Source organism: Microchirus variegatus (genome assembly GCF_963457635.1).
Source record: "Microchirus variegatus genome assembly, chromosome: 7".
NCBI lineage: Eukaryota > Metazoa > Chordata > Actinopteri > Pleuronectiformes > Soleidae > Microchirus > Microchirus variegatus.
The window spans coordinates 8762481-8781053 of NC_139808.1; the positions used below are offsets into that span (position 1 = coordinate 8762481).

The 18573-nt window shown below is 42.6% G+C and overlaps 1 protein-coding gene across 1 annotated transcript; it reads left to right on the plus strand.

The window, feature by feature from the left end:
* The first annotated feature begins 955 nt into the window (after window positions 1-955).
* Window positions 956-11793, plus strand: appl1 (adaptor protein, phosphotyrosine interaction, PH domain and leucine zipper containing 1). The gene is made up of 22 exons (XM_083891892.1): window positions 956-1097; window positions 2509-2607; window positions 2691-2750; window positions 3240-3311; window positions 3642-3729; window positions 3980-4021; window positions 4507-4565; window positions 4863-5009; window positions 6188-6270; window positions 6356-6517; window positions 6612-6800; window positions 6891-6933; window positions 7030-7086; window positions 7273-7364; window positions 7454-7633; window positions 7741-7796; window positions 8133-8307; window positions 8518-8554; window positions 8670-8810; window positions 8902-8952; window positions 9036-9125; window positions 9987-11793. Exons 1-22 carry the CDS (start codon window positions 1044-1046, stop codon window positions 10140-10142), a joined length of 2133 nt encoding a protein of 710 aa, XP_083748018.1. The 5' UTR covers window positions 956-1043; the 3' UTR covers window positions 10143-11793.
* Window positions 11794-18573: the final 6780 nt, after the last annotated feature.

Below are 18573 nucleotides of genomic sequence, written 5' to 3' on the forward strand. Positions count from 1 at the left end.
TACTAATACAACAAAGACCCTGGTTTCAAATGATGGAAGAGCAGCAGCGTCGACACATAAACCCACATCAAACTTTGATTATTAATAGTTTTAAATTTAGCAATGTCTTTCTAGGATCAGGTCACAAGGTCATCGTAGGTTTAGAATTTTGACACCAAACAAATGTCTGCAGAAACAAACGTGTGTGGAGGACAGTGTGAAAAAAGATACAGCAGGCATCGATTAAAAAGTGTAAACTGTACAACTGCACAGTTTTGTTTCTCTAAGCATGGGGCTGTGCAATAGCTCCTACACTATACCACCAACACCTCTGCAATTTCTAATGTACATTATATATTTTTTCTTTTCTACTTTAATGTTTGCACTTTATTTCGTTGTGATCAACATGGATGGTGTTGCGTTCAGTGTCCACAAGATCTAATTAGCTGCAGTCTGCAAACAGTCCAATAAACATTTGCAAACTGGAAAAAAATATCAGTTGATGAACTACTGCAAAAGCATCAGAAAATAGATGCACTCAATAACTGTTTATAGGATTACTGTTATTCATGTAACAGCACCATCTTTGACAGAGCAGGTGTGTTTCTTGTCACTCATTTGTTGTCATTTTTTTTGTGAAATGAAAATGTAAACATCACTTATCTGATCTTGATTGATACACACAATGTATGTGATAAGCATGTAGCCTAATTTTCACAGTATCTTTTGTCAGTCCCACACTGGTCAATTATCATGAAATGCAGTCTATCCGCCATTATGGCTCTGATTTCTACGTGGACGCAGAGTGAAACGGCGTCCCCTGTTAGAACCAAAATGGCGCGAATTCCCCTTTAAACCATGAACCAATGACGTCCTTTGAAGTTATTTTCTACCCAATCAAAGTAGTCGTGCGGGCGGGACACGGCGCAACTGGGCGGATCTGTTTTGGGTGTTGGGGATTCGTGTTGCAAAGAAATCTTGAGTGGGAGTTGTCGAAGCGATTTGTTGTGTTGTTGTTTTTTACCCTTGGATTGTTTCTCATTTCCATCGCACCAGCCGCAGCCATGCCCGGTATAGAGACGCTGCCGATAGAAGAGACTCTGGAGGATAGTCCCCAGGTAACAGATCTTCTCCACGAATCCTTCCTGCAGTCCGCTAACGTTAGCCACTTTCTCGGCTAGGCTAGCTGTCTTTGTAGGCTCAGTGTTTGCCAACAAGCAACGGAGGGATGCCGCTAACGGCCCCGCTAACTAAGGCTGTCAACCGGACAGCTTCAATGGCATCTGCCAGCTGTCTTTCGACATCAAATTAAGACAAATGTAGGGAGTTTTTGGTCAACAGACGGAAATGAAAATGTTTTAACACTAGCCAAAGTTGTTGTGTTATGAAATAAACACGATAAAAAACAAACAGTCCGCTACTTCCTTAGCCACTAAGCTACATGTTTCCCCTTCCAGTGACAACTGCTCGTCTCGTGAGCGGAAGTGTCATCCTATTTCCCTGCGTGTGTGAGTGCGAGATGTGAAAGTGACATACAGCATAGGATTGAAAGCTGCAGCTGCTCTGCTTTAGACGAGCAGACACACCGTCCAGTCAGGCCAGAGCACCTGCTGCTGTGACATCACTGAATAGGGTGTGGCCAGGGGGTCAGTCCAGTTTGGATGTAAAGGTCCAGTGTGTAACATTTTGGAAGGTTTATAAACAGATCTTGAATATATTACCCCCCAGTATGTTTGTAAGGGTGTAATTGCTATGGTAAGCTGACCCTAGCCTGAATGAAAAAACAAGCGTATAGCTATGTGGTTGCCAGAGTTCCGCGACAGGCTTGGGAAATGGTTTGTTTTTTGGTAAATGGTTTTGTATTTATATAGCGCTTTTCCAGTCTTGATGACCACTCAAAGCTGCTGTACACTACATTTCCCATTCACCCACACTTTCATACATTTTTATGTCACTCATCTTTCATATGGCACAGCCGTTTAGTCTACAAGCCGCCTTTTGCAAGGACACATCGGCTAGCGGAGCCAGGAATCAAACACACAACCTTCGAGTTGAAAGACGACTCACTCTCCCACTAGATGTCATCATTAGAAGTCAGTCATACATAAAATGGAGACCTCTGGTGAAGCTAAGTTCAAAAAAGAAAAAGAAAAAAAAAATTCAGTTTTAGCTCACTTGGTTGACAATGTAAATAATATATATTATAGATGTCCTGTTCCCATCCATCTTCTATGGCTTTATCCTCCACATGAATCTCAGCTGACATACAGCAAAGGGCAGGGTCGTGACAAATGAGCATGCTGGGGTTACAGAGGCAACAAAATATTCCTCGGGACTCGGGACACACCTGCGTAGCAGGTTGTACTGCAGAGACAGTTTGTAGCAGGTGTGGATTTACACAAACAGTCATGGGGTCAGTTACACAAGGGGCCATTTCAAGTCGTTTGTTCCTGAAGTTTTATGGATGAGTCACACGGTTAAAGCGGACTTCATTTTTTATTGCTTTCTACGTGTGTTTTGTGTTTGTAGACCCGCTCTCTGCTGGCAGTGTTTGAGGAGGACACTGCAGCCATGTCCAACTACTGCACACAGCTCTACCAGGCAATGCAGAGGATTTATGATGCACAGGTACATACTCAGTTAGGCTAGAATTTGCATTAATAACATGAATATATGGTTTCCTGCTGCTCAGTTTGCTGTTTTGTTTCCAGAATGAGCTCAGTGCTGCAACACACCTGACCTCACGGCTGCTGAAAGAGTATGACAAACAGGTGGGACACTTTATAAGAGCAGCCAGCACTGACACAAAGTCACACAAAACAGAGAGTGCAATATTTGCATTTCTGTTTTTCCAATGTCTACTCTTTTCAAGATAACGCACACACTTTCACACATTAGTGGGATTTTCCTTTAGATACAGTTCATGCGAGTCCTCATTAAAGTGAAACATAACAATGAAGCACAGCAGTCAAAATGATTGCATGTGTTTTCTAAGCTCCTCATCATCGATGACAGCAGTATTTCCTTGGCTGTGTGACAGATGACTCAGTCCTCAGTCCTGCTTCTGCAATAAAGAGGTTGGAAGATGCTTTGGACTCACTTCACTTATCAAGATGACAGAATACATGCACATGTGTTAAATGTACAAATTAAATGTATTCATTGATTAGCATGCTGCACATACAAAACCCACTCTATATTGCACACACTAAGAATCTGGAACATTCATAATATGTTGATGTTGTTTTTGTTGTGTGCAGCGTTTTCCTCTAGGGGGCGACGATGAGGTTATGAGCTCCACCTTACAGCAGTTTGCAAAAGTCATTGACGAGGTGAGAAAAGACACCAACACAACAGCGCTCCATGACATCACATTCAGTCACTGTTCACATCTGAGTGGGATATTAAAAATGGTGATAGCAACATTATGTCTTCACTTATTCAACAAAACAACTCTTGCCTAATTAACTCGGCTGACTTAAATTGAAAATTTTGCTGCCTTCAAAGCAATATGGGAATTACACGCTCAAATTTTTTGGCCAATTTGACTGCAGCAGCATTGTGTACTTGTAGAATGAATAAGTCTTAATAATTAGAGTATGGACATTCACGACTCAAATGTATTTCGGCTGATTTGTCTCCCTTCTTTTTCCTCTTTCTAGCTAAGTTCTTGTCACGCTGTCCTGTCCACACAACTTGCAGACGCAATGATGTTTCCCATCACACAGTTCAAGGAAAGAGACCTGAAGGGTATGACGCACACACGTATACATACACACTCGCAGTAAGGGTTCAAGTTCATCACAGAGATGTTGGAATGAAGCACAGCTCTGTGTGCAGGCTTGTCGACATCTTCTCTACCAAACTTTAAAACCACAACTGTATGGAATTGACTAGACCACCGAGGATTCACTTCCAATCACTTTAGAGTTGTCTAAAATAAGGAAACTATTCAATAATGTTTGCACAATAACTTTTAGCTGTCGTTGTCTCTCTCCAGAGATCCTCACTCTTAAAGAAGTTTTCCAGATATCCAGTGACGGTAAGTTAGCACTGCTGCCAAAGCCTGCCATTAATTTTTTGCCTTCTCATCCCAAGAGCCCAATCGTCATCCAGGCTTGTATGTCTGTTAGTGTTCTCTTAATGTTTGACTGTCTGTTTTTTTTCTCCAAGGAATTGCTTTCCTCGCAAAATCACACAACAGTTGTGTTAATTATCTTGATAGGATTAAATGATTGAAAGGTTGACTACAGGCTAAATATGATTTAATTACTATTTTAACATTTTTCTGAAATAACAGTCAGTCTGACTCATTTGATTTCAGATGGCCTGCACCAGTCAAAGTCACCTTTCACTTCCTCTTTATTTTTGCACTTAAATGAAGATGGCACCCTACTTTAATTGCTTACAGGCATCTTCATTACTGCTTAATGTTTCAAACTTCAAAGAAGGAAATAACAAAAGTGAAGTGAAATAATGTGTTTGACCACCGCATAATGTCCAACCTTTGGCTGTTTATGTGTGCAGATCATGACACAGCCATTAACCGATACAGCCGATTATCCAAAAGAAGGGACAACGACAAGGTGAGTACAATAAGATCGACGCTTGTTTTGGCGGCCATGTTGGACACGATGGCGTTTGAACTGAAGATTTTAACGTTTGAGTAAAATGTCTGTTCAGCTTCTGTGCAGAGAAGAGCAATGGAAATGGGAATTAAATTGAAATTTTGTAAATGCATAGTAGTAGTCAATATGCAGCTGTATTTGGGGGGTGTGTTTTCTGAGCTTATGTGTGGGACCAAAAATTTAAACATTTCAAAATGTGATTATCTGTTATATCTTAATACTGAGGTAATAAAGGTAGAGTTTTGTGTGCTGCAGGTGCGCACAGAGGTTGTGGAGGATGTCTACACCTCCCGAAAGAAACAGCACCAGACCATGATGCACTACTTTTGCTCACTGAACACACTACAGTACAAGAAGAAAACTGCTCTTCTGGAGCCACTGCTGGGATACATGCAGGCCCAGGTACACAAACACACACGGATCCTTTAACATGGGTGTATCTTTTGGATTTTCCTGATGAAAGTTTGTAGTCATGAGGCAAAATCTTTGGTCAGCCTTCCAAAATGGTGACCCTAGATTCCTACGACTTAAGCCCAATTTATACTCCTGCGTAAAGTGCTCTGCGTAGCTACGCAGAGTCCTCTGCGTCGACGCAGAACCTGTCGAAGAGCCTCTGCGTCGTCTCCGGGTGCACGGAATATTTTTTAAGTGTCCGTCACTCCGTCAAGGGACTACGGAGACGGCAAGAGCTGCGATTGGTCCTCAGGACAGGCCGAGCTAAGCTGCTCTGTGCCGGCTCTCAGTGCGCTCCGGGCGTCCTGACAGAGGCGGAGCTGATCCCCGCCGATAACGCCGCTGCCGAACTATAAATACGTCATATCTTAACACACACAGCACATGTTTAGACTCTAAATGGCCAATTTCTCGCCTCAAATTATCTTAAAACTGCGTTCCGTGACACAGAAAAGTGAGAAACGGCCACTTTTTCAACAACAACAGTCTTTCTCTCTCTTTCTTTCTCGGACGCCATTGCTCACTGTAGCCAGAAGCACAACAACCTTGCGCAGCGACCCCTACTGATCGGGCGGGAAATTGCAGCGAGTGTCCGTCACCACGACGCAGAAGTATAAATGCTCGAGGCGTCTCCGTGGTGACGCAGACGGATAACGCATACGCAGTCGGAGAAGTATAATGTGGCCTTAAGACATCTCCATGGTCAGTTTAGAGAGGGAGTCTGGAGGGGCTGTGTATGCGAACAAAATTGTCTGCAAAATGCATTCCAGATGTGGAGATTGTTCTGCCAGCTCCTTAATATAGTCTCTGGAAAATACCTGCTGAGCAGCAGGAGGAGACTCCACGATCTAAAGTGAACAAATGAGCTAATGTCCTGCCTCCTGCATGCTAAAGCCAGGCCCCACCTCCTCACCTGGATTCTCCATTATCCTGCTGATGTGGTCTTACTCAAGAGTCAGAGTCACTATATTATACACTACACTACATTATAATGCTTATATAACTTTTTATTTGACATTTCTATAGATATTCATCACACAATCTGCATGTGTCACTGTCAACACAAAGAAATCAAATTACAGATTAATTTTGGATTTTTTAGTAAAATCTGTGTTTTCTCTGTGCAGATTAGTTTCTTTAAGCTGGGATCAGAGAATCTCACCCAGCAGTGGGAGGACTTCCTGGGAACCATAGGAACCAGTGTACAGAAGTAAGAACGCCCACTTTTGTTTACTTTTTTTTTTTTTTTAATTTATTCAAAATACAGATTGTAATGTTTTTGCCTGCGCGTTTAGTGTCCGTCGGGAGATGGAGGAGGAGGTGCGGCAGATGCAACAGTCCATTCAGCAGATGGAGGTATCTTGTGACCCGCTGTATGCTCCATGTGACTCTGACCCTGTCCACTCGCCTGTCTGTCGCAACCTGACCAGAAAACAGGGCTACCTGTTCATCCGGAAGTAGGGGTCTCACACACACACCTACAAATCCCTTGTATAGATCATGTTTTCAGTTGTATATTTTGCTAAAATAGCCCTTCTGGGTGTCTCTCAGTAAGACAGGTTTAGTGTCATCGTCCTGGGAGCGGCAGTACTTCTTCACTCAGGGTGGTAACCTGATGCAGCAGGGTCGGGGCGAGGTGGCGGGCGGCCTGGTCACAGACCTGGACAACTGCTCTGTCATGGCGGTCGACAGCGACGACCGCCGCTTCTGCTTTCAAGTCACATCGTTCGATGGCAAGAAGTGAGAGTTCTTTATTCCCTACATTCTGTCACGCTTGTGAAATCTTCAGTATTAATCGCACCCCTTTTCCTCGTTGTGTGTCCCCATCAGAGTGGTGACGCTGCAAGCGGAGAGCAGGAAGGACTGCGAGGAGGTGACTTGTTTTGTTTTGTCTTGCGAGCTGCTATCGTTGACTGTCGTCTATTGATTTCATCTCTCATGTCCACCTTTCTGCTGCTTCTTCCACCAGTGGATCGCCACCATAAACAACATCTCCAAGAGGATCTACCTGAGCGAGAACGCAGAGGTCTGTGTGCTTGTCACAGGTTATAGAGAACATTTTGATGTATACTATGCAGGTCTTAGAGATAGTTTAGGTAGATGTCCTACCTGAATTAGTAGGCATAGATCTACAGTGTAAATACTGTAGCAAGACAGAAGACAGAGTACAAATTGTCCTTTTGTTTGATGCTAATTGTGCATTAATTGGCAGGAGTTGGCAGCTCGAGTGAACCAATCGGCCATCGAAGCTGTGACGCCGTCGCCGTCCTTCCAGCAGAGACACGAGAGCATGAGACCGAGCAGGTAGTTCTGATACAATGTGATCAACAACAGCAAGGTTATTACAGCTTTGAAATTTAATTTCAACAAAGTCTCTCTTTCTATCATACTAGTAAAGGACGCGTGGGCCGAGCGAGCAGTATTAGCTCCGTGGGGTCTGAGCCATCGCCTGCTATTTCTGTTCTCTCTCTGGACGCGCTGGTTGCCCCCGAAACGCCCATTCAATTTGATATCATCTCCCCCGTCAGTGAGGAAAACTCAGGACAAAGCAAGGCAGCGGCACAGTCTGGCAGGTGTGTGGCGTCAATTTCATTTAGATCTTGTTTTCACCCAAATTAGGAAAAGTATTGCAAACTAGCAGATTAGCCAGATTGCCTGAAATTGTGTGCGTCTCCTACAGAAGGAGTAATCCATTTGGAGAGTGTGGAGACAGCACAGCATCAGAAGACAGTGAAGGTACCAGCTGGTCTTTTTTCCAATGTGTTAAAATTAAATTGCATGTTTTTGTCACAACCCCTTATGTCAGTTTGTGAACTGCCATTTTTATTGTGGAGTGTAGTACTGTGGCCAAATGTGACCATAAGATCGTTACTCACCGCCCAACTCACTCCCTGCTCAGGCACAAACTCCGTTCTCCCTTCAGCCACAGGGGGCAGTGGTGAGGCCAGGGTACACTGTTCAACAACCAGGATGCATACATGTATTCAATAAGACAAAATGATATGAGAGAAACTAATGAATCTAATGTATGTTTCCTGTACCTGACGTACGCCGTTTCTTTCCCCCCCCAAGAATCGATCCTCCACCAGCTCTTCATCGTCCGCTTCCTGGGCTCCATGGAAGTGAGGGCTGCCGACTCAGCCGATGTCATCTCCGAGACCATGAGGCAAATCTTGGCCGCCAGAGCCATCCACAACATCTTCAGGATGACCGAGTCTCACCTGCTGGTCACCTGCGACTGCCTCAAGTATGAAACACTGTGTGTGTGAGACTGAGAGAGAGAGAGAGACCCAGACAATAAAATAAGAGGGGAATATCCTGTTAGATATGCGTTTCCTCATCACTTGTTGACTGTTAAATACAGTGTAAAATGCGCCCAAAAAATCTTAATAATTCTGAAATTTAAAAATGTCTTATTTTAATATTTTTCTCCTGTATATGTGTTTATTTTTTTCAGGCTAATTGATCCTCAAACACAAGTCACTCGACTCAGGGTAAGACATCCTGATTAATAAAATGAGATACTAAAACTTCCTGACATGTCCCATATCTTTCTCATCTCCCCGTCGTCTTTGTCCTCACTCCCTTTCTTTCTCTCTGCTGCTGCAGTTTTCTCTGTCCAGCATAGTCCAGTGTTCGTCCCATCAGGACAACAAGAGGCTGTTTGGCTTCGTTTTGCAGTCGGCGAGCGGGCGCGGTGACGGCCGAGCCATCTGCTACATCTTCGAGTCCAACAACGATGGAGAGAAGGTCGTCTCAGTGTCCATCTCCTGGTCTCGCTGTCCCAACACTCTGTGCCTCAGTTTTAGTCTGACCTGTCTGTCTCTCGTTTGTCCTTTAGATCTCGGACAGTATTGGTCTGGCCAAACAGATCGCCTTCCACTCTGAGATGGTGAGATTGATTTCGGTGAAGGTAACGATTCCTCTGGATTTTCTCATTTGGACATTTGATCTTGACGTGTTTTTCTCGTGCAGGACCGTAAGGCGGTGGAGAAGCAGAAGGAGCAGGACAAGGCCAAAGAGAAACAGCAGGAGGAACTCAGCAAACAGAGACAGATAGAGAAGGTGAACTTAATCCTCTTATAACCGTCATGATAATCAGGCCACCTGGATTTATATTGATTTTAGGCTGTAATTTATGGCCGTTCTGCCGCCTTTACCAAGATAACTCTCACTTACAATATATGGCAGTTATTCAGCCGTTGAGGAATTATGATACTGAGAAGCTGACGTCACAAACGCTGGTGAATCTCGTCTGTGATTGGACGTGGAAGTCCAGAGGGCTACCGAAATGTCAAGTATATCCATCCGTCCCTCTTTTAGCGCTTTATCCTCCACATGAGTGTTGCTGGGCGGTGCTGTGCCAATCTCAGCCAATTTTCTAGATATCACAAACGGTCTTGGACAGCATTCTTCAATCCTGTTCCTGGGGACCCACTGCCCTGCATGTTTTACAAGTTTCCTTGCTCCAACAAACCTGATTATCAAGCTTCTGCAGAGCTTTTTGATGAGCTGAACATTTGAAACAGGTGTGTTGGAGCAAGGTAACTTGTAAATCAATCAGGGCAGTGGGTCTCCAGGACCAGAATTGAAGAACCCTGGTCTAGGAGTTACAGCGACGACAGGATTGGTAACAGAAGGGTTAACGGTCCAGTGTGTAACATTTAAGAGGGTTTATTGGTTGAAATTGAAGATTCTTCTACCTATAAGCACAGTTTGTGTAAGTGTTTTTGAAGAAGACTCACTACGCAAATGAAGAATAGCAATAGTCTCGTAGTACTTCGTAGTACGTCATCTGTCACAATGTGCAGCCTCATTAGATAGTAATTTCCTCGAAAGCCTAATTTATACATAAAGTGGATGATCTGTAAGTGACGTTTTTAAATCATAGATATTGGACTAAGCGTTCAAGTGTTGTCTTTTCAGGATCTGGAAGAGCAGAGCCGTTTGATCGCAGCCTCGAGTCGTCCCGCCAACCCGCCTGCCGCCTCTGACGGACACGTCCTCGTGCTGAGCAACAGCCAGTCGGAAGACAGCGACGCCGGTGACGAGGTGAAGAAGAAAGGCGAGTCTGAAGCCTAACGATGCGTAGAGGCAAGTCCCACCCTGGAACTGTGGAGGCAACAGCTCAGGAATCGGAGGAGGGGAACAACATCCGCCCCACCTGCGCTGCCTGCTGTTGAAAAACACGTGCACCGCCCCACCTGTTTGTGCGGGGTCTCGCCGTGAAGCCCTTCAACTCTGAAATCAGAAGTCAAGCTAAACGCACCCTCGCTATAAGAGGAGGAGAGGAGTGGACGAGAATACGTTTCATAATGGACTTTGTGTGTGTAAATTTGCCGCTTTTTGTACCGGCTCTGCTCTAAAATGCGAGATTGTTAAGTTGAACAAACAGGTGAATGCAAATGGTCTGCCACTCCACATAAGGACTTAAACATATAGATTAACTTGTACGTTTTTTTGTTTTATACGTTTATTTTATATTTTTTTTAAAAAGAGGTAAGAATAATGACAGAGGATATACATCTGAATGATATGTGAGGAATAATTAACCAGTTGCCCAATGGCACTTTGGCCACTAGGAGGTCCCAAAGGGCAACACCGCCAACTCAGCCGTTTTCTCTCAAATCACGAAAAACAGTCGTCCACAACAGGAAGTGAAAGTTACTCAATTACTTTCATTTCCCTCCAATATGAAAACAAATCTTTTGCCGAGTCTTGAAACTTGCAGACTCATTCATGCGTTTAATCGAGAAATTAAAAAAATAATTTGGTTGTAATTTTTAAGCAAAAATACCAAAGATCTCATGGTTTTAACTCATTGGCTTCTAAAATAACTTGAGTTTCCTTCTGTGATGTCTAATTTTTGCAGAAAACAAACCACTAATAAACAGAGCGACTTGAGGTGAAGTCGCTCTGTAAATATGTTTTATTTTAAAAATTTAAAAGTCATGAGATCTTGTAGCATTTTTTTTTTTAGAACAAATTTACGAAGAAAATGAAAAACTGAGAGCAAATATGAAGTGTAATGATCTCATATGAGAACATTCAGGTCAAAGCTGGGCTAAAGTTGTTTGAAAAGATGACATTTCTGGACTTTATGCTTATTCTTTTGTTCACCTTAATATCAATTTCCTAATTGTGCAGTTTTTATTAACGGTTTAATAGAGATACTGCAATGTTCTCTATTGAAAGAGTAGAAAGTCCCAGCTGGGAAACCGATGATTCACCCTCTCTGCTGGATATTCAGCCAAGTTCTTGCATTTCTCTGACATCACAATATCTGTTTGTGCTTTTACACGCAATTATCTGGGGTCATTGTTTGAGGCCTTTAATGCTTTTTTATTCTTTTAGAAATGTTTATTCATTAATCAGTCGGAGTGATGTGAGCGACCTGAAGGAAATCGACTGAACAAGCTTCAGTTTCGAGGTCAAAGATGTTGCATGTATAACAGACAAACCTCCACGGTGAGCTGAGGTTAGACGTTAACACGGTGAAGAGCCTAAATCAACTGTTACTAGTGAATTTATTTTTTATTTTCTTTTGGGGGATGGGACGATGTCTTGATGTAACTGCAGGTGAAGGACTGGCGTTTGATGGAGCTGCACTTTAACATCCAACAAAATAAGACGGGATTGATATTGTTGGACTGTAAATAGAATTCAAGTGATTGTTGATGTTCCAGTGTCATGATTAATAAAAAAGGCTTTTCAGAAATAAATAAAACACTAACTCCACCTGCACCTGAGTCAGTCAACTGAATACAGTCTTCTTCAGGTGAAAGCAATTATTTTAAACTGCAAGAATATTTTAGTTTAGAAAAATTATTTTATGTTCATTTTATTGTCGTTTCAACAAAGTATAATTAAATTAAAATTATATTATTTGTCTTTTATACATGGAGCTAACAGATTCTCAGAAAATAGAACAGGCTTTTGAAGTTATAGATATTGTAAATAGATTATCGAATGGTCATAGCGATGATTCAGATCTTTGCCACAGGTGCATCCATGGTAAATTGCCGTGGGAATAATACACAACTCCTTATATGGACATCCTGGGTGTGCGTGTTTATAGTTCACATATTCAGGCTTTAAAAAATGTGTGGTTTTTTTTATGTGTTGAGTTAAAGTTAGGATTAATTTTAAATCACATTTTTGTGATATAAAGAAGGAATAATTGTGCAGAAGTCTATTATTGCTTTAGTTTTTGTTCATGAAAACTGAATTTTTAACTGTGACATATCAAAATTTCACAAATTCAATCTGATTTGAAACATTTTTAGTACGTTTTGCTCCGGTGTGTTTATATAGTTTATGTTAATTGAATAATAGGCACACATAACAATCATAGGGTATATTATGCTGAATTCGGATGCATTTTAAAAATTCCCATATAGGCATTTTTATTGAGAGGATGGTGCCAGGTCATCTGCCTAATGCTGAGGTCAAACTGCACATTTTAAGCACAATTATAATGCGATCCAACACCTCCAAACAGACAGTCTGAGGTGACCTTGAGTGTCATGAAAGGCGCCTCCAAATATAATGCATTATTATTATTATTATTAGTCTGTGTTTGATTAATTTTCCTGCCTTTTACGTTGACCAATGTAGGTGACCATCAAAAATGGCAAGGCATATGACGATGGATGAACCTCATGCTCTCTTTGAGTGACTGTCCAAACTGGCCTCGTCTCACAACCCAACACAGCGATGCAATGGTTCAGTCTTTCCAGATCTACTCAAGTTTGCCCCAAGGTCCAGCCCAACTTCCTCTTAACATTTTTAGTCAGGTACCACTGTGTAATCAGTCAAATTTATGGCTCTGCGATCATCCAATGTGACCGAGTGACTATTGTAACCTGATCTTGTCATAAACCTAACCGTACACGGTGTCTAGACTTAACCACATTCATAAACAGGAAATGACTATTTCCTCATTTCAGCCAAAAGCACCACACATGAACATAAAAACAAGATCACATTGTTATTATGCCCATCTGAAGACGAGTAAATAAGTAGCTCAAATAGTTAAAAATGAGTTACTCACAGGATTTAACTGAGAATGTAGTTTAATTGAGTGGAGTGCGTCATTTTTCTTTTTAGTGGATAGTGTCATGGGGCGTCTCCCACTATCTTGCCCCTCAAGTCTAATAACGGCAGCGAGTCACGAGGGACAGCATACTCAGCCATGTTGGGGATCCCAAACACCACGCAGCAGCTCAAGGCACCACATTGTTTCTCCAGGTTGCAGGCCTCAGTCCACTCGTACGTTGTACTGTCAAAGTACTCGACTGAACTGGTGGTTTGTTTACCGTTGGAACCACCGATGACATAGATTCTGTCATTGATGACTTCGAGGCCAAAGTTGCTGCGCGCTGTGTTCATGGAGGTGACCCATCGCCAGGTGTTGGTCCTGGGGTTGTATTCCTCAACACTTCTCAGGTGGTTACTGTTTGAGCCACCAATCTGTGGGAGGAAAGGCTTCATGTTAAAATGGAGACGGAACAATAAGAGTACTACGACAGAGTATTAGGGTAAAACAACATAGAAAAAAAATCTAATCTTTAGAGAATAAAGTCGTAATATAAGTGTTGGGCCCTTTGTTATTGTACCGACGACGTCAGAGACACGGTACTGGCCACATTGCATTGACATATAAAGTATACACTACCGTTCAAAAGTTTGGGGTCACTTAGAAATGTCCTTATTTTTGAAAACCTTTTTTTCAGTGAATATAACATTAAATGAATCAGAAATACAGTCTATACATTGTTAATGTGGTAAACGACTATTCTAGCAGCAAACGTCTGGTTTTTAATAGAATATGTACATAGGTGTATAGAGGCCCATTTCCAGTAACCATCTCTCCAGTGTTCTAATGGTACATTGTGTTTGCTAATGGTGTTAGAAGGCTATTGGATGATTAGAAAACCCTTGAAAACCCTTGTGCAATGATGTTGGCACAGCTGAAAACAGTTTTGCTGGTTCTTTGACGAAAGGGCAAAATGATTATTTTGAATAAAAATCATTATTTCTAATCTTGTCAATGTCTTGATTATATTTCCTAATCATTTTGCAACTCTTTTGATAAATAAAAGTGTGAGTTTTAATGGAAAACAAAAAAATTGGATAGATGACCCCAAACTTTTGAACGGGCCCCCTAAGTCAGTGCTACCATTGAGTCAGGCAGTGTGTGTCATGTACATACAGCATAGACATGGTCAGCAAGTCCAATGACTCCTATCCCAGCGCGCCTGTTGGACATGGGGGCGATGAGTGTCCATTGGTTGGTCTCTGGGTTGTAACATTCAGCCGTCTGCTGGATCACGTTACCATCGTATCCACCGCAGATGTAAATCTGATAAGAAAAGGACAGGCTGTAATGAGCTCACACTTTTTTTTTTTTCCTGGCGTCTGGTGCATCTCTCACTTCACACAAACCTTGTTGTGTAGTGTTGTGCAGCTGGCGTCGCTCCTCGAATGGTGCATGGACGCAATACAGATCCACTGGTTGATTTCGGACCGGTAGTACTCGGCACTTTTGAGTCGACTGAAGCCGTTAAAGCCCCCGATGGCATAGATGGACCCGTTCAACACCGTTACGCTCAAGTAGCAGCGGCTGTAAAGCAACGGTGACATTTCGTGCCAGATGTGTGTGCTCAGGTCCAGCCTGCTCACTCTGTTAAACAACCCTGATCGATCGGAGCCACCAAGACAGTAGACGTACCCGTCGTGGAAGACGGTGCCATGAAAAGCCCACTGACGCTGCATTTTGACCGCCACGCTGACCCAGCGGTCAACAGAGACGTCATACGCCATAATGCCTTCACCATTCATGCCTCCGATGGCAAACAGGATGGCTTTGGGCAGACGAGGGCGAATGAGAGGGTTGCGGAAAACAGGCTTCGAGGGTCTTTGTCTGAGCAAGTACTGTATGGTTTGGATGGCATCGACGGTCATTTGCTGACACTCGACGCTGCTCTTCACCAACTTACTGGACATCACGTCGGTGAAGATGTACTGCAAGGTTGTCAAAGCCATCCGGAACTACAGGAAGAGAAGAGGACAGGATGCATTAACTCAATCCTGCAGTTCACCTACGATCGCCTGTCCAGGAGGACGTAAAAGTGGGAGGAAGTCAGAGTAGCTGGAGAAAACATGCATGCAAACTCCACACAGAAAGGTTGGGAAACAGTACGACCAGAACTGAATATGACGATGTCAAGGTCGGTACATGTTTTGAACAGATAAGGAGATCTTCATACAGTATGCCACAAAGCCTTGACCAAAATATGTTAATGGTAAGAAGACTTGGAGTCAAACATTCAATAGTGTTTGTAAACTGGGACAATGGCAGAAGTCTAATTAACTCATTGGCTGCCAGTGACGTCTATAGACGTCAATTCAAATACAACCGTTCATTGCCAATGAAGTCTGATGAAAGAAGAGTCTCTACTCTTTCTTTCTTTTGGTAGTTTTGGTGTTTTGTGGGTCTTGGAAAATGGCAGCCAACGAGTTAAGTACAAGTGAGCAACTTAGTAGGCAGATCAGGCAGGCAGGATTGTGGCCCCAGGCTCAGAGGGGCCCCTGAGAATGGGCGACTACTTTAGTTCATAGCAACAAGAATTTATTGAGAAACCCCTTTATTCCCCAATGGCCGGGTTCACACTGGACACATCACGTGTGCATTCTTTCATGTTTTTAACGCCCTGTAGTGACACACGTCTCACACACAGTTCCCAGAAAAAAAGACCAATCTCGAGGACAAGCGAGCAAGACACAACACGGCCATGACACAGTGTGAACCAGGTGTGACTCGGCCCAAAACCCCTTGAAACTGATACTACCTTAGACAAAAGCAGAGCAATGTGCCGTTCTCGCTCTTCGGGTTTGTGGGCAATCCAATTACAGATGGCGAGAAAGAGACTCCTCTCCACGCTCACATAGAGGTCATCTCGACCGAGGATTTCAGCGAGCTCCTGCACAGAGAGCTGCAGGAACTCTTCACACGTAGAGACCTCCTCAAAATGGTCAGTGATGTAGCGCAGGGCCTTGTGCTGCAGTGTGGGGCTGTAGTAGATGTTTGTGAACTGCCAGATGCCGATGCAGTTGTTCTCGCAGAGCCGCTCGCAGAGAAAGTCAGAGCAGGCTTGTATGATAGCCATTATGTTGAGCATATCGGCCGCGACCATCAATTCCTGGACGTTGTCCTCGGTCACGTTAACATAGTCCGTGTAGGCAAACTCAATGACGAGCTGCATGGTGTCAGGAGACAGGCCGTAGATGTCGAAAACCGTATCTGCAGTCAACCTGCACTTGAAGAGAGCTCTAAGGGATAGAGACACAGCAGAGGAGAGAAAATTCAAATTCAAACTTTTCACACCGACAGAGGACCATCATGCTCGTCCAATCCCTTGTGTCCTCACATTCAAACCAATCAAGTTGAAATTTCCATTTTTGTTCGTGATCTGTTGTTTCGTGACCCAATTAGATACCCTGAAACCAGATAAGCAACTCACCTGAAGTAAGGACTGCATTTGTAGAGCATGACCTTGTGGATTTTATATTCAACATCCTTAACTCTGATGAGGGCGTCAAAAGATTTGCGATCTTCCAGCCAATCCTCAAATTTGGTATGGTCCAGCCAATAGTCCGTAAACTGTATGAATGAATTTAGGAGGGCTTTGCTTTGGTATCTCATCCTAAATTGTGAAGGCAGTTGACAGCCCCGAAGTTGCACCATCGCCTTCTTTCCTTTAACCTTAACCCTGGAACTAAACCTTTATTACATCACAATGATAAGTGGAACTGTGGCCTTTAATGTTAATGCTTTATCGCCTCAAGGAGGAGGAAGAAGACTGAAAAGAAGGAGACAGATGTTCCTCAAGATATGGTTTTTAATCAAAGATTTGAAAACCTATTCTATTCTTAACCAACTGTCATTGCTTTAAAACTTGTGATGTCACTTCCTGTCACATAAATGACACCATCAAAGTCAAATACAACTTAAATGTGCAAGAGAGAGAGAGAGAGAAATGTGCAAATGTTATGTTCCCACCATCAAAATGACTCATTAATTTATAAGAAAACATCATAGTAATAGACTTTCAATAGGTTCTTCGCACCATATTATGCTTGGTGCCCAAAAGTAAATAAGCTTGAGATGTTGGATAGCAGGAGAAAAAAAAAAGGATTTTACATTACTGAAAACATGTTTACACATTGCCAGGCCCCAAAAAAGTCACATACTATTTTGTTGGTTAAGCCTTTAGCTCAGATTATGGCACGCATATTATTTGCCATGTCATCGTCGATGGAAGATCTTGATGAAAAATGACTTTCATCCAACCCAAAAAGATTCCCAACAGGGTTAAGGTCTGGACATCATGCAGGAACATTATATCTCATTATCCCTGAACCATTCTTTCACAATTTGAGTTGATTAAAAAAAAACAAAAAAACTTTGGTTTAAACAATAAAATACAAAATCTGAGTCTGGTTTCTACTCTGTAATTCACACACCTGACTTGTTGGGCTAAACCTAAGGACATAAGGATATGTTTTTTTCTCCATGAGGAAGTATCCATAATATGACTGTAAATCAAACCACTCCTATATTAAACAAAGAGAATGGACATTTCGATTGTCTTGGTCTCAGTTTAATGACCTGCTCTAACACAACCACACCACTGGTTTATCTACATTCCTTCTGTCTCTCCCTCTTTCTCGATGAGCGGTACAAGCAGTTACTCACGAGTGAACTGGTAAACCGCTGATAAAATGCTTTTTTTTTTTTTTTTTTTACATGCTGTGAGGCAACAGTGTCAATCCAAATGACAATGATCACATCATTTTAAAGACGTGAGAACAACCAAGCTGACTTTAGCACAGTACTGTACATTATAATACATGCAATCTGGTTCCATTAATTCAACCCCTCGTGGCACTTGTTCCAAATGATCTCGTGCCTTACAGCCCGAGTCTGTAATATTTTTCAAAACTGTATTTATTGACAGCTTTCTATAGATAGAGGACTTAATCATGCAATTCAGAAACAAACGAAATCAAACAATTGCACACTGGATCTTTGAATGCACGTGACTATTTTCTGGCCATGGTTCAAGGCTGTGACAATAACCTTTGTTGACAATAACATTATCAGGGAAATGAAACTCCAACAGCAGTCCACGCCTAATCAAGGAAGTAAGAGCGCTGCGACACAAAATCTGATCACACGGACACTGCAAACACGGCCGCTTCTCTGTAGGGACAGACGCTTTTCAGCTGAGGTCAACAATGAAGAACAAGGTGCTTTTCGCTCTGATGGTGATGGTCATCATGCTATCATCGGCCACAACTACTAGACATCCTAGACGAAGAACTACTACTACACCAAAAACTAGTATTAGTAAACCAAACACTACTACTACTACACCAAAAACTACTACTACTACACCAAAAACTACTACTATTAAACCAAACACTACTACTACTACACCAAAAACTA